The sequence below is a fragment of the Mauremys mutica genome, chromosome 11, assembly GCF_020497125.1.
Source record: "Mauremys mutica isolate MM-2020 ecotype Southern chromosome 11, ASM2049712v1, whole genome shotgun sequence".
Taxonomy (NCBI): Eukaryota; Metazoa; Chordata; order Testudines; family Geoemydidae; genus Mauremys; species Mauremys mutica.
Genome location: NC_059082.1, coordinates 6,747,781 through 6,761,157, shown reverse-complemented (window position 1 = coordinate 6,761,157; position 13,377 = coordinate 6,747,781). Strand labels below are relative to the sequence as shown.

Below are 13,377 nucleotides of genomic sequence, written 5' to 3'. Positions count from 1 at the left end.
GGACTCTTGTTATTGTAAACTGCAAAATAATGTACTGTTGATCACGATCAATTGAAATCATTCTGTAGGCGAATGTGTACTCTCAGATCAGGGCAGAGTGGGCCAGATCCTCAGCTAGTGCAAAGGGGTGTATCTCCACTGAAGTCAATGAAATACGCCAGCTGAGGATCTGGCACTATGTATGCAGACTCCACTCTACCTGTTCCATATCTCCCACTGGAATCTGCACATGCACGGTGAGCAAATCAGAGCTGCAATCTACTGAGAGGATCCAAGAGCAGAATTCAGCCCTATGTTTGTCAGATGAAACAAATTCGAATGAGCTGGTCAAATGTACAATCATTCCAACAAACATGGGCTCCACGGTCTGAGAAAAGGATCACATAGCAAGAATCTTACTTCTTAGGAAAAGTGATTTTTATTCACAGCTTTTAATGGAAAATCCCACAATTCCCTAGGCCTGGGCCTTCATGCATTTTTCATTAACAATTATCCGAGATCCAGAATTGCCTTTGATTTTTGCTAAACATTGATCAGATATTTTGTTCCCACACTGCTGGCATTTGCAAAACAAAACCACCTACTTTGGAGAGGGCATCGCATCGGACGATCTTTAATGTTAATGTACTAAGAGCTCTTCAGAGCATAAAATAATTGGAATTCACATTTTACAGATGGGGGAATGGAAAGGGTATTTCTTGGGCTTCGCTTGTAAAGGTCATTTGACTATGCAAAAAGACTATAAATTGCTTGGCAAGTGAATCACTGTGTCCATAGCCCCATACCATGGCTGAAGATCACTAAAATAACTGGCTCAGTGAGGCACAGGTCCGAGGGATATAATGAGTCACAATCTGCTGAGGTTTTAGTCGTAAAGAGCAGTCGTTTCCACCTACCCCATGAGATAGAATTTTTCATCCATCCAAAGCCCAGTTCTAAATTCGGTGTTTCTCCAACATACCGAACTCCGATACCGCGGGTTGAAAATGAGGCTCGAACAATTTTCAAGACGAGAGTCAAATTCTCTTGTGGGGAAAATTGTTGACGGTCTTTTTATATTTTAAAGTTATTTGTCCTCTAATAGTCCTTCCTTCTCTTCCAGTTATTTTAGCCACCACTTGGTACCTAAGGACACATGCACACATCCCTCCAAAAGGACCCAGGCCTCATCCTGGGACTCTCCATAAGGCAGCAGTTTAGTCCAGCTGTTCCATCTGGACAATTCTGTATGACCAAACTCTACCTCCTGCCATCAATTCTTACTCAAAATTCTGATTGATTTCAATAGGACTCTGGCGTGGGAAGCCATGAGAGGAAATGGCCCCAAAGTCAAAGGTGTGTCCTTCCGTACCAGGAAAAACAACCCAAAACGCCTTTGAAATGGTCTTTCCTTGTTTTACATTCAGACCACAAAACAACGTGGCCCTGAACTCCTATTTACTCCTGCCTGTGGAGATCAATCTGGGCTGGAACTGGCACACCTCAGGAAGAGCTCCAGGCTAGTTTTTCCTTGTTTGATTGTGTGTGTGTGGGGGGGGGGGGGGAATGGGAGGGAGAACAGAGAATACAATATGCCCAAAACTGATTCCCTTTTTTCCCTGAAGGATCAAATGGACAGAGAAATACCCTCAAGAGGAGACAGGGTTCTGAACACCCACCTCTTTCCCCAGCCTAGCATTTGAATAATCAGATATAATTATCAGGAAAGTTCTGTAATTCCCAGTGCATCGGGCTATATTTTTGAAGCATGATCTCAGGAAAGCAAGTCAAAGCCAGTGTAGATACAGTGCTTCTTAACGGAAGTGCATTATCCTCTGTGCTAGCCTTCTGAGTGCTGCCTTCTGTGGTTAACAGACAAAAGAGGATCAGAAGTTTCTCTGGCGTGCGGTTTGCTTTCCTTGTGCAGAAGCAGCCCACATGGGGCATGACACAGGATGATCTAGACTTCCAGAAGCTAATGGGCCTCTTCTCAACTGCATGATGCCTCCCTCTGCAAAGTCTTCAGAATAGAACTTCCTATATATGGCTTCTATCTGACTGGAATACAGGAAGGATCACTTAAGTACCTCAGCCTCCCTTTCTGGCACTGATCTGGGGACTGCCTCTGTCCCACTGGAGTGAACGTAAGTTTTGCAAGATTAGGTCTCTAAATTGCTCTAAAGGGAGGTTGTAAGAATCCAAAAAGGAGAAGGGAAATAAGTGGGGGGGGGAGATTTCCTTAAACAAATGTCTACTGCAGACAATACTACACCTCTACCTCGATATAACACGACCCGATATAACACGGATTTGGATATAACGCGGTAAAGCAGCACTCCGGGGCAGTTTCACCTATAACGCAGTAAGATTTTTTTGGCTCCCGAGGACAGCGTTGTATCGAGGTAGAGGTGTACTTTGTACCTTTATACAGCAGCTCCTTCTGCCTGAGGATGTCAGAGCATTTCACATACATTAATGAATCATAACACCATGGTGAAATATTATCATCCCTATTCTAGAGAAGGGGAAACTGAGGCACAGAATTCAAATGACTTGTCCAAGGACTCCCAGGAAACATCTGCAAAGCCACCTCATCATCCTCCTTAAGAAGACGTGTCTACAAAATCTTTACCCTGACTAGGCAGCTGGTGTGCTGTGAAATCTGCTTCCATGCTGAGCAGTAACATCATTGTTTCCTTGTGTTCCCCCATCTGGCTATCGCATCCACCTCTTGTCTCTTGTCTTATATTTACATTGTAAGCTCTTTGGGGGCAGGGACCTGCTTTCTGTTACTTGAGTGGTCAACACCAAGCACAGCAAGGTCTTGGTCAATGATTAGTGTCCTGACGTGCTACCACAGTACAAGAAATAACTCATACATTATTATTACTAATAAATAGTAATAGTAATTTGGGACCAAATCTCTCAGTTGACATTTGCTTTTGGCAAATATTAAGCCACTGGAATGAAACAGTTGCTCTTCATGAATACTAGCTCTGATTAGCTTCAGACGCTCAAATGCTTGCAGAAGGAGAGGACAGCAGGGTCAGAAACACAGACCAATTGAAATGTGCTTTTGAACTGGAAGATACAGTCACAGAAATTATTCCCCGTCTTCCATGCCATGCTAGTGACAACCATGAAGTCCTCACATAGGTGGTGAGAGATCTGTAACAATAGTTCAAAGAGGGGAAATCCCTAAGCCTAGATTTCTTTAAAATACCTGCCCAAGCAGAGATGGGCCACGACAGGATCCATTTAGACAAACTGATTTGTCCTCAACCTCTCCATGTGATGCGAGTGAGAGGGGGGCTCAGATAAATGGGACCAGGAGCTGAACAACTCATTTTGGTTTTAAGTTTGTAAAACCAAAATCTAACAGGACATTTTGGAGCTAGGGACTGAGGGAGGGGGACCAAAACATCCCAGTTTTTGGCTATTTCTACAACCTAGTTTGTCAATGGGTGACCACAGAATCATAGAATCTCAGGGTTGGAAGGGACCTCAGGAGGTCATTGAGTCCAGTCCCCTGCCTTCACAGCAGGACCAATCCCCAACTAGATCATCCCAGCCAGGGCTTTGTCAAGCCTGACCTTAAAAACCTCTAAGGAAGGAGATTCCACCACCTCCCTAGATAACCCATTCCAGTGCTTCACCCACGGTGCTGTTTGTTCAACATAAGAGCCCGATGCAGGACCAAAGAGTTTGACTGGGAAGTTTTCCCGGCTGCTGTGCTTTAATTTTGTTAGGCAGCTATCTACAAGAACATCTCCAAAGGAGGTGAGGGGAGAATGCACGCTCTGATCCGATGTCATTCCTCGGACGGAGCCCCTCTTCCGAACTGCTTCTGGCACTTGACGTATTTATCCGTCACTTCTAGCTGTGTCGTTTTCAGGAGCAGCGTTGTTCATATGGTGCCTTTGGAAATCAATTAGTGCACAATATGACTTTGGATGATTTATTCTTTTTCAAAAAAACCCCTTTGGGGGCATTCAGACCTCTTTATAGCCATATTAAGCAGAGTTTTAATCCAAATGTATTTTCCAGGAAACCGGGTAATCTAATTAAAAAGCTTAGAGTGCAGTTTAGTAGCTTCATTACCATTAGATTCTAGATCCATCATTACATGGACAAATATTTTCTGAGTGCAAGTGACTGATAAATCCAAAGGCCTAATCGCAAATGGACTTTGCCTGGAACTAAGCAGGTTACAGTACTTAGTCATGCACCCAAGAATGAAACGAAAGGACACATCGAAAAAGGTCCTTGCAGGAAAACAAACCATTGACTTCTTTTCTCCAGTTCATCCTCTCCCACAGCAATCAGCCATCCCGTAAACCCACTTGCAATTGCACTTCTCAGATGAGTGGCTTTGGAAACTCTCTCAGGTGTGTCCCATCCCTTCCATCTCCCAGGGTTGCAAGCCCAAGTAGGCCAAACTAACTCCCAAAGATGTGGGTATCTCCAAAGGTTTGAGTGCCTCCAAGCTTTGGGTACTTACCACCTTCCTCAGACTGAGAGGAAGGATGGTCTCGTGGGTAAAGCACTGGACTAGGACACGAAGAAGAACAGGATTCAGTGCCAGGCTCTGTCACAGATTCTCTTAAGCAAAACCCTTAAGGTATGTCTACACTGCAATCAGAGGTGTGACCACAGCACCTGTAGGCATCCACAAGCTAGCTTTGGTCTAGATCAGCAGTTCTCAAACTTTCCTTTCTCCCATTCCTTGTCTCTGTAGATTGGAAGCTTTCCAGGGCAGGGACTGTTTCTTGTTATGTATCTCTATAGCACCACGCATGATGGGGCCCTGAACTCAGCCAGCACTGCAATCCAACTCATGAGATGTGCACAAAGGCACTGTGGGGCCTGGCGTTTTACAAAGATGCCTGACTGGGATGAAAATTCCACTTAGGGTGGATAATATTTCACTACACTTATTCCAACACCCTGTGATCATTTCACAAAGCTTCAAAACCATCAGAAACCTAATGCTAAAAAGCCTCGGTATGATAAAGCTCACGGGCGGCGGGTGAACTCCCACTTCAAGGAGGCTAGCCCCTTGGCCCTACCCTTTCTGTATGAGGCCCTCCCCCCAACTCCCACCCACCAGCGCCCAAAGGTCCCCCTGCCTCTGGAGCCCTCCCCCCGCCCCCCGCAGTTGAAGCCCCGAGCCCCCCACACACACACCTGCAGCCGGAGGAGCCTTGGGCCAGCCCGAGCCACCCCAGGCCAGCTCCAGCCACCCTGAGCTGGCCCAAGCCACCTAATAGGAACCATGCTGTGCCATGCCTGCCGTGCCACACCTCCCCTCCCAAGACGCCTAGTGGGAAAAGCAAATGCTGTTCCTGAAGAACCTGAGCTTTTTATATGCGCCCTGCAGGTTCTGAGGTGGCTGAGCTACTCAGCTTCCCGGGTTCATCAGAAATCTCCCCTGGCCTATTACACCTGCCGCGTATGATAAAGCTTTAAAAAACAAAAGCATCGTTCTCCCAGGAAGTAGAAGCTAATGCCACCATAACATTTCGCTGATGGACAAAACTGAAGGACGCGGATTTTCTCAACCACTGTTGTGTTAATTGGATTCCTGCATACAGATAATACAGGTAACAGTTAGATCACACCAGGGACGATAAAGCTCTGCTGATAATTTAGGTGTATGGCACAGCTACTGTTATTTCATAGTATGTTGTTCCATGTTATTTCCATAGAAACTGTGCTGTCAACTTGTAATTTTCACACTAAGTGCATCCCACCATATTATTTCTGCAACACAAACATGACCGTATTTTAGCATGGAAATGCAGTTATTTAGTACTTGCGCAAAACACTGTTCCCCGGTGAGATAAAAGGCCTAAATGTAGTGAAACTCTGCTACCAAGCCAATATTATCTCAAACAGGGGTGCCTGCGGGAGAATTTGAGCATACCAGGGATCAAAAGGTACAGACTGAAGTGTGATTCTATTCTGGGAACGGACTGTGTGAAAATATCTTTTATTACACCAACTTCGGCTGGTGACAGAGACAAGCTTTTGAGTTTGCTCAGAGTTCTTCAGAGCTGCTGCTGCTCCCAATGTGTATTCAGAGTAATCTTTGCTCACTTCAGTGCACACGCTTCCGTGTTTTGTTGTATCATGGCTTACGTTCAAACTGCAGGCCCACCTTTGCAACTTTACTGCCTTTAAATTATTTCCTCAGTTACACCCATGCCTCCTCCCTGAAGGCAACAAAACCGCGCAAGTGTAGTTGAAGCCAGAATCAGAGAACAAGGGAGTTGCACAGAGGTCACCGAGGGTGGCAGTTGGCCTACAGCCTCGTGATTATGGTAATTACACGCAAGCCGAGAACCCAACTTGGCTCTCAGATCTTGACTGAGTTTGCAGGGCTGGTTAGTAAAAACATCTTTTTATTTGTGAACCGAGCAAACCCAGGGTAGGAATCATGGAGATGCCGCAAACCTGGGGACCCCCTTATGCAAGTTCCATAAAGTCTTTTTTTCAGAACGGACACCATTTTTATAGTGTGATTTTTAAAAAAAGCCCACCTTTAAAGAGGGCCCTATTATGGTATGAGCTGTGCAGACATTTAAACTGAGACAGTCCCTACTCTGAAGAGGTAAAGGTAATAAAAAGGTAATAATTGGAGATATACCTATCTCCTAGAACTGGAAGGGACCTCAAAAGGTCATTGAGTCCAGCCCCCTGCCTTCACGAGCAGGACCAATTTTTTGCCCCAGATCCCTAAGTAGCCTCCTCAAGAATTGAACTCACAACCCTGGGTTTAGCAGGCCAATGCTCAAACCAGTGAGCTATCCCTCCCCAGAGCTTGCCAGACAAAGAGTGGAAGCTGAAAAATAGCATTATGCCTTTTTTACAGATAGGGAGACTGAGTGACTTCCCACAAGGAGTCAGAGGCAGAGACGAGAGCGGAACCCAGGTCTCCTGGGTCTACGTCAGTGTTTAACTACAAGACCATCTTTCTGGTCTCCTTTTGCTATATAATTAGCTGCTCTATTTTAACAAAGGAAGAAGTGTGTGTTTCTTCCTTCACCACCACCGCTGGAGCCCTGATTGTTACTAATAATGGCCCTCAGTTCAGCTTCCTCTTGTAAGGCAGGTCAGAGAGCCTTTCGTTACAAGTGTCCCCTTGTTCCGGGAGCACATGTGAAAGTGACCAATCTCTTCTGCTCTATCCTCACTCTGAGCTAGCGCTTTCGCTCTCCAAAAGCAATCAAGGAGCAGGAATGGAAGTGTCTTGGGAGCGCTCATTTAACTATCGTCCAGTAGAACAGGGGACGTTTAAGACACAGATACACCAATGCACGGGATAGAATTTGTAGCATCACTGCAAAGGCTTGTCAGTCACTGTTACTTCAGGAGACTTCAACAACCCCATGAAGGGATTATGCTTTCGTAACAAATTAGCCTCTACTATCTTCTATTCAAAAGGTAATGCGTGGGTGAAATTCATCTGCTCTGCTGCCCATATCGATCCTGTGTCTGTATCTAAATAAATGTCTGCGTGGACAGCACACTTCCAAAAATGATTATTTAGGGGTTGGTGAAGTTCCCGACACATAAGAATTCTGCTCCAATTTACACCAGTGTAATTTACTGAATTCAGTAGCGTTACTCCTGATTTACACCAGTGCAATATCAGACCGTGGCTGTACGTTTCATGTCAGCACTGACCTTTCTGTCGTTCCTCCACCCAACTCAAAGAGGCTGAAATCTGTTGCCAACTGATTTACCTGTTGTTATTCTTCAGTTTGATGTGATCGGTCGGTTCTAGGATCTGCCCGTTCTTCAGCCAGGTGATCTGAGGGGGAGGCTCTCCCTGGGCCAGGCAGGTGAAGATTGCAGTCGTCCCTACAGGTCTGGAAATTGACTGAGGGTGTTGCACAAACTCCGCAGGGGCTGTGAAGGGAAGGAAAGCGAAGCATGAGGAACATTGCCAGGAGCCAACATTGTCCTGGCACCAAGCCTGTTCTAATCACTTGGTGTAAAATAACCTGAGTCTATTCTGTGAGTGCGGCGAAGGCTGACAAAAGAAAACCACCGTGGTTTATCAGCTCCAGAGGTAGCTTGGCAGGTTTGACAGGCATGTGTGGTCCACAGATAACTACAGATTGTGCTTGCCCATCTGTAACCATGACTGTAACCAGCTAAAGAACAGAGCTGGGCTGGCTAATCGGGGAGAGGGAATTTTCAGTAATTGCATGAGCTACTGATGCCAGGTGGGCTAGTCGTTTAAAACCACAGTGTCCCCTTCCTGCTCTTTAAGGGACCTGGATGCTTGATTGTTTACACAAAGGCACGTTATTATATTAGGCTGCCGTGAACCACAAAGCCCTGCCTGCTTACCATGGCTTTGCTGCAACGGTACCACGCCTCTGGGCCACAGCTATGCTGGTACAAGGCCTATGTGAGGAAGGATCATTACAAATGAATCCTGCCCATTAGAAAGGCCCTGCTGGATCTTTATTGATCTGAACGAATTCAAACACAGGGATGAAATACAAAAGCCAGAATAACGCCCCTTAATATGTTTTTTTAATATCATGTGCTGGGGAGTGTTGGATTCATTCCTTCTTGCTCCTTGTGACTGTGTATGTTGTATGAAATGAGCTCTGGTGAAAGGTGCCAGATCAGCAGCTCTGCAGTCCCGTTTGAAAGTGTGAGCCCCAAAACATAGTGTGTATCATTCCAGTGCCACTTTCACATCCTTCCACGCCCTCGCCCCCACACCGCCAGGAATGGCAAATGTTACCACAGCTTTGCACTCTACGGTAAGTGCCGTGGGTAGAGTGCTGGGCACGGAGTCAGGATTCCTGGGTTCTAGTCCCAGCACTGACGTCAAATGTGTCTTTGGGCAAGCTGTCTCTGAGACTCCGTTTACCCACCTTCACAACAAACACCAGGCCACCGAACTCCGAGCGACGGCGTGAGGGCTGCTTAATGTTAGCAAAGAGCTTTCCGCTGCTCAAACGCAAAATATTACGACAACTCTCTCTCTAAATGGGAACTCAAGCTCCTCAGCTATACAAATCACTCCGGAAATTGGAGCATGCTGCAGTTTGCCAGAATACGTGCAAATGGAGTTCAAATGAGCCTCATTCATTTCCATCTGCCGGGTCGTGGAGCAGTATGGAGTTTGTTAGCGATCAGCATTGCTTCACTCAAAGAGACAAATAGTGATGAGGGTTTCCGGCAATACCATTCCAAATATGATTATTTTGTGCTGCAGTAATGTGTAAGAGCGCCAGTCACGGACCAGAGCCCCACTGTGCCAGCGGTTATACGTTCATAGAACAAAAAGCTGTTCCTAGCTTCAAAGAACTTCCCAGCTAAGTATAAAACAAGAGCCAAGAGGTGGAGCAAGACAGACAGACGAGGGGAACACAAGTAAACAAGACAGATGAATAAGGGAATTCATTTCTTTACCCTATACACAGCCAGCCAGAGACAAATATGTGCTCATATGCAGTGCTCTTCACCCAGAGATCCCAAAGCACTTTATCTAGGAGGGTAAATAACATTTTCCCCATTTCACAGATCAGGAAACTGAGGCAAAGAGAGGTGAAGTGACTTGCCCAGAGTCAGCGGCACGTCTGCAATGGAAACCCAGACTCCTGACACTCTCCGCTAGATGATGCTCCCTTAGCGAGCTACAAACATTCTAGCAGCTACATAAAGCATGTTTTTACAATAGTAACATATCAAAAGTTTGGCTGGCCATTCTCTCCTCGCCACATTCCCATTCGCTGCAGGTTCACAGCCCCTGTATGCCCAAGTCTTCAGCCTGGAACCCAGAACTCCTGGAGGCAGAAGCCGGAACGGTTCTAACTGCTACTCAGTTCACAATAGTCACAAACGTTTCTGACTTTTCACCAGATTTTAAGAGGAAATGATTTCTCCCGCCTCCAAGCAGCTCATCTGAGATTTAAAATCATTTATCAGAACAGAGCAATATATTGGGATCCAGAAAGCGGCGCCTGAAACGCTTGCCGGAATAGCTGAGTTTATACAAGCAGTTACGCTTCAAAGGGCAAAGCTATACTATACTCCATATTGCTGCTTCTAAGACCCGAATCCAATTGCAATCTCCAGCAGTTACTAGGAAGACAAACAACAGCCACAGGTCTAATGAATGTATAGCCCAAAGGCACAAAGTGGCTTGCTGACATTAAATATTTTTGACAAAAGCAAGGTTATTTAGTGAGGGACGCTCACTGCACAGGCAGGCATTTTCCAAGCAGGAGATTACCGGGCACTGCCATGAAAGATGCACATCTCCCTTCCTTGCCACACTTACATCGCCGGACTTCCAGAAATCTAGGACACAACCAGGCTTCCCTAAGATGTGGCAGCCAGCGTGAAATTCACCCCATGTGCAGAGAGACAGCCCAAGGTCTATGATCCACACATGGAGTCTTGTCCACACATGGAGTTATTCTGGAATAGCTACTGAGCTTTAAATTCACACCCTTTCTTAATCTGAATTAACTTTCAAGGGTAGACAAGCCCTCATTACTTGCACGGAAGTTTTATGTCCTGCACAGCTGTAGTGCTGACCCTCTGCAGAGGAATTAACTTCACCCTGCATGAACAAAAAGCCTCTCTCGCTCTCTGAAGAGGACTGTAATCATGGGATGATCTTGGATTTCTATAGGCTTTGGTGATTGGTCCAGTGATTGTTCTGATCATTGCTATTACCTGGCTTATATATCACCCTCTGCAAGCCTAACAGCACATTGCAGGATAGCCAATTATATACAGACAGGGCCTGATTTTCAGTGAATGCCTCCAATTGTGCGTGTACGCATGTTTGCATGCACAACTCTGTCACCACAAAATCAGAGACTGGGGTTCATTTTCCCCCATCTGCCTTGCAGGATGCAGGGAATAAAGTTAGGCCACTGGTCTTTTGTGATTTTTCTCCCCACCCATTCCCCCTTCCAATCAAATTTGGATAGAAGGACCCATCACTATAACATCGTTTGCCTGTTACTCTTCGGGAGTTGCTCAGATTCTAAGGGGATGGTCGCTATTATACAAAGCTGATTGGCTAGATAGATGCTGGGCCATTTGTTCTTTACTGACATGGATGGAAAACGGTCTCCTGGGCCTGTACAGATCAGGTCCTTCCCTGCTTAACTAGCAGTACGCTAATTAGAGCGCAGCCTGAGGTGAAATGGCTCCATGACACCTCTGAAGTATCCCCATGCAGGTGACAGCACTGCAGGAGGCTAAGAACTCTCCAACCTTGGGAAATCTGACTACGGAGCAGCCTGTTAAAAGTCTTGTTTAAAATAGACGTTTGCCAATTATTTAGACAGAGGCAGGAGGCGCATGCTGCACACCTGTCTGGGAAATAATTTGTCCGAATACCATGTTGCAATGCAAACTGCAAATGTAGGAGTGAAATGACTTCTGCCTCGTTTTATAACTCGGCTTGAGGCCTCCATGCAAAAGGAGAGAAAGAGAAAAGGAAAATAATTCTGCCAACAGAGACTGGCACCAACAAGGTGGGTACGTTAACACGGTGCCTCCCGAGAGCCAGCACCACAATACACATAACGAGACTGTTCGTGAGATGAAAACATTGTTAGTTTGTTCCCCTGTTCCCTTGCAAGAACGATCAGTCTCGTGAAGGTTCCATAAGTTTCCCCCTCAAGGGAGAAAAAGACCAAAGGGTGGATCCAACTCTTTTCCCCCACCAAGTAAATCCTATACACCGAGACAGCTCCATTTTCTCCACTGGAGCTACCTCCGAGTGACACCAGCGTGACCAAGGAGAGAGCCGCACCCTTGCGTGTGTATTCGCCATCTCGTATAGAATCTGCAGGGGATTAAAAAAAGCCAACCCCCCACTCCTTTCGCAATCAAAGCTGTACGAGAAAACGGCATCCTGACTGCTGCTTCAAGGCTAACGCAAAGCTAAAGGTACTGACACTGAAGAGCAACGGCATAAAGATGGCAAGCCCTGAGAGCGGCAATACAAAAAAAACCCACTGAAGAGATGAGGATGTTCCTCACAAGAGCCCCCTTCTTTCATTTTTAATAATGAAAGAGAAGTGGAGCATTTGACTTCTGCGAGCAGTAGGGGTTGTTCCACTGATGGGAGTTCATTGTCAGGCTAGTTTGGCAGGAGCCGGAGACTAATAATGAACCTAATCTTAGACAGCTAATGGACACGGTTTCCTAAAGATTCCAATCAGTGAGTTTTCTCTCCCCCCACCCCGACTTCTTCACCACCTAGATCAAGTTCATTTTTAAATTAAATTAAAATGGAGGACAATTTTGGTAGAAGAATGACAAGGGGGGGGGGAACCCTGTTCCCTGCAGCGAGCGATCGCTTTGTATTGCTTAAGTGGTGTACAGTGAGAGCGTGACACGGTGGGGACCTAATTTTCAAGCGGTGACTTAGCCTTCCCTCCCCTTTGTGCCAGTGCAATTTTGCAAGCGCAATTATTCTGCAAGCAGTTCGATGCCCGCCCGCTCTCGCTGGAGCTCGCAGATCATTTTGCAGGTGCACTCAACGACGCCAAATGAGGACACAGACATCTTCCAACTCCATTCGTCCTGTTTCATTAAACCCCACCACCTGGCCGGCTGCCTTTACCCCCAAAAACCTGAACCCGCTAGTTGTTCAAGGGAAAACATCTTTTAAACAGGGAAGAAGCCATCCAGCGGGACCCTTCTGGAGTCACTCTCTCTTCTCATTCTCTCTCATTAGCTGGTGTCAAGAGGGAGTAATTGGGACACGGTCGTATTTTACTCCAGGGGAACCAAACATACAGCTGTGTCCACTGGCACTGAGCCAGGGACGCTAGTCCCCATTCAAAAACCCATCCCCTTGGATTCAGCATGTCCCCGCTCTGCTCTGCTCTTTCACTAAACGAAACCAGATCTAACACCAGACTCCAGGTTCCACTTGCTTAAAATCTCCAGAGAAGGAACAAGACTGACCCAACATCGGCAGCCCCCTCTCCCCACTTCTCCTCCCATTGCCTCTGCCCAAGTGCACCTCTGGGACCGACTCCTGCCTCTCCATCACTCCCGCACCCTGTGAAACAGTCCTTACTGGCTGGCATCGCAAGGCTCCTATTGCCACCTCCTGCTTGCTGTTTAACAACGTAAGGCCAAATTCTGGCTCTTGCACTGGGAAGGGAAGGGGTGTGGAGCTCTGGTGGCCAAGGGGAGCTAGCCTGGGGCCTTTCGCCTGCATAGGCCAGATCAGGCAGAATGTCACGGGGGAGCTGGGTGAATGCATTTAGCAGCAGCACTTACTGCTGCCTTTACAAGGTGATACGTGCACTCCCCAGTTACTAACAACAGTGGGATCAGGGATGAGAGAGGAAAATTTGGCCCTGGCCACGCCCCCTGGGGCCCTTAGAA

At 46.6% G+C, this 13,377-nt stretch overlaps 1 protein-coding gene across 1 annotated transcript in view; it reads right to left on the bottom strand.

The window, feature by feature from the left end:
• Positions 1-13,377, bottom strand: part of IGDCC3 (immunoglobulin superfamily DCC subclass member 3) — a 176,288-nt gene that overhangs the window by 32,198 nt on the left and 130,713 nt on the right. The window contains exon 7 of the mRNA XM_044978899.1: positions 7,728-7,893. Coding sequence (XP_044834834.1) covers positions 7,728-7,893 — 166 coding nt within the window. The remainder of the gene's footprint in view (positions 1-7,727; positions 7,894-13,377) is intronic.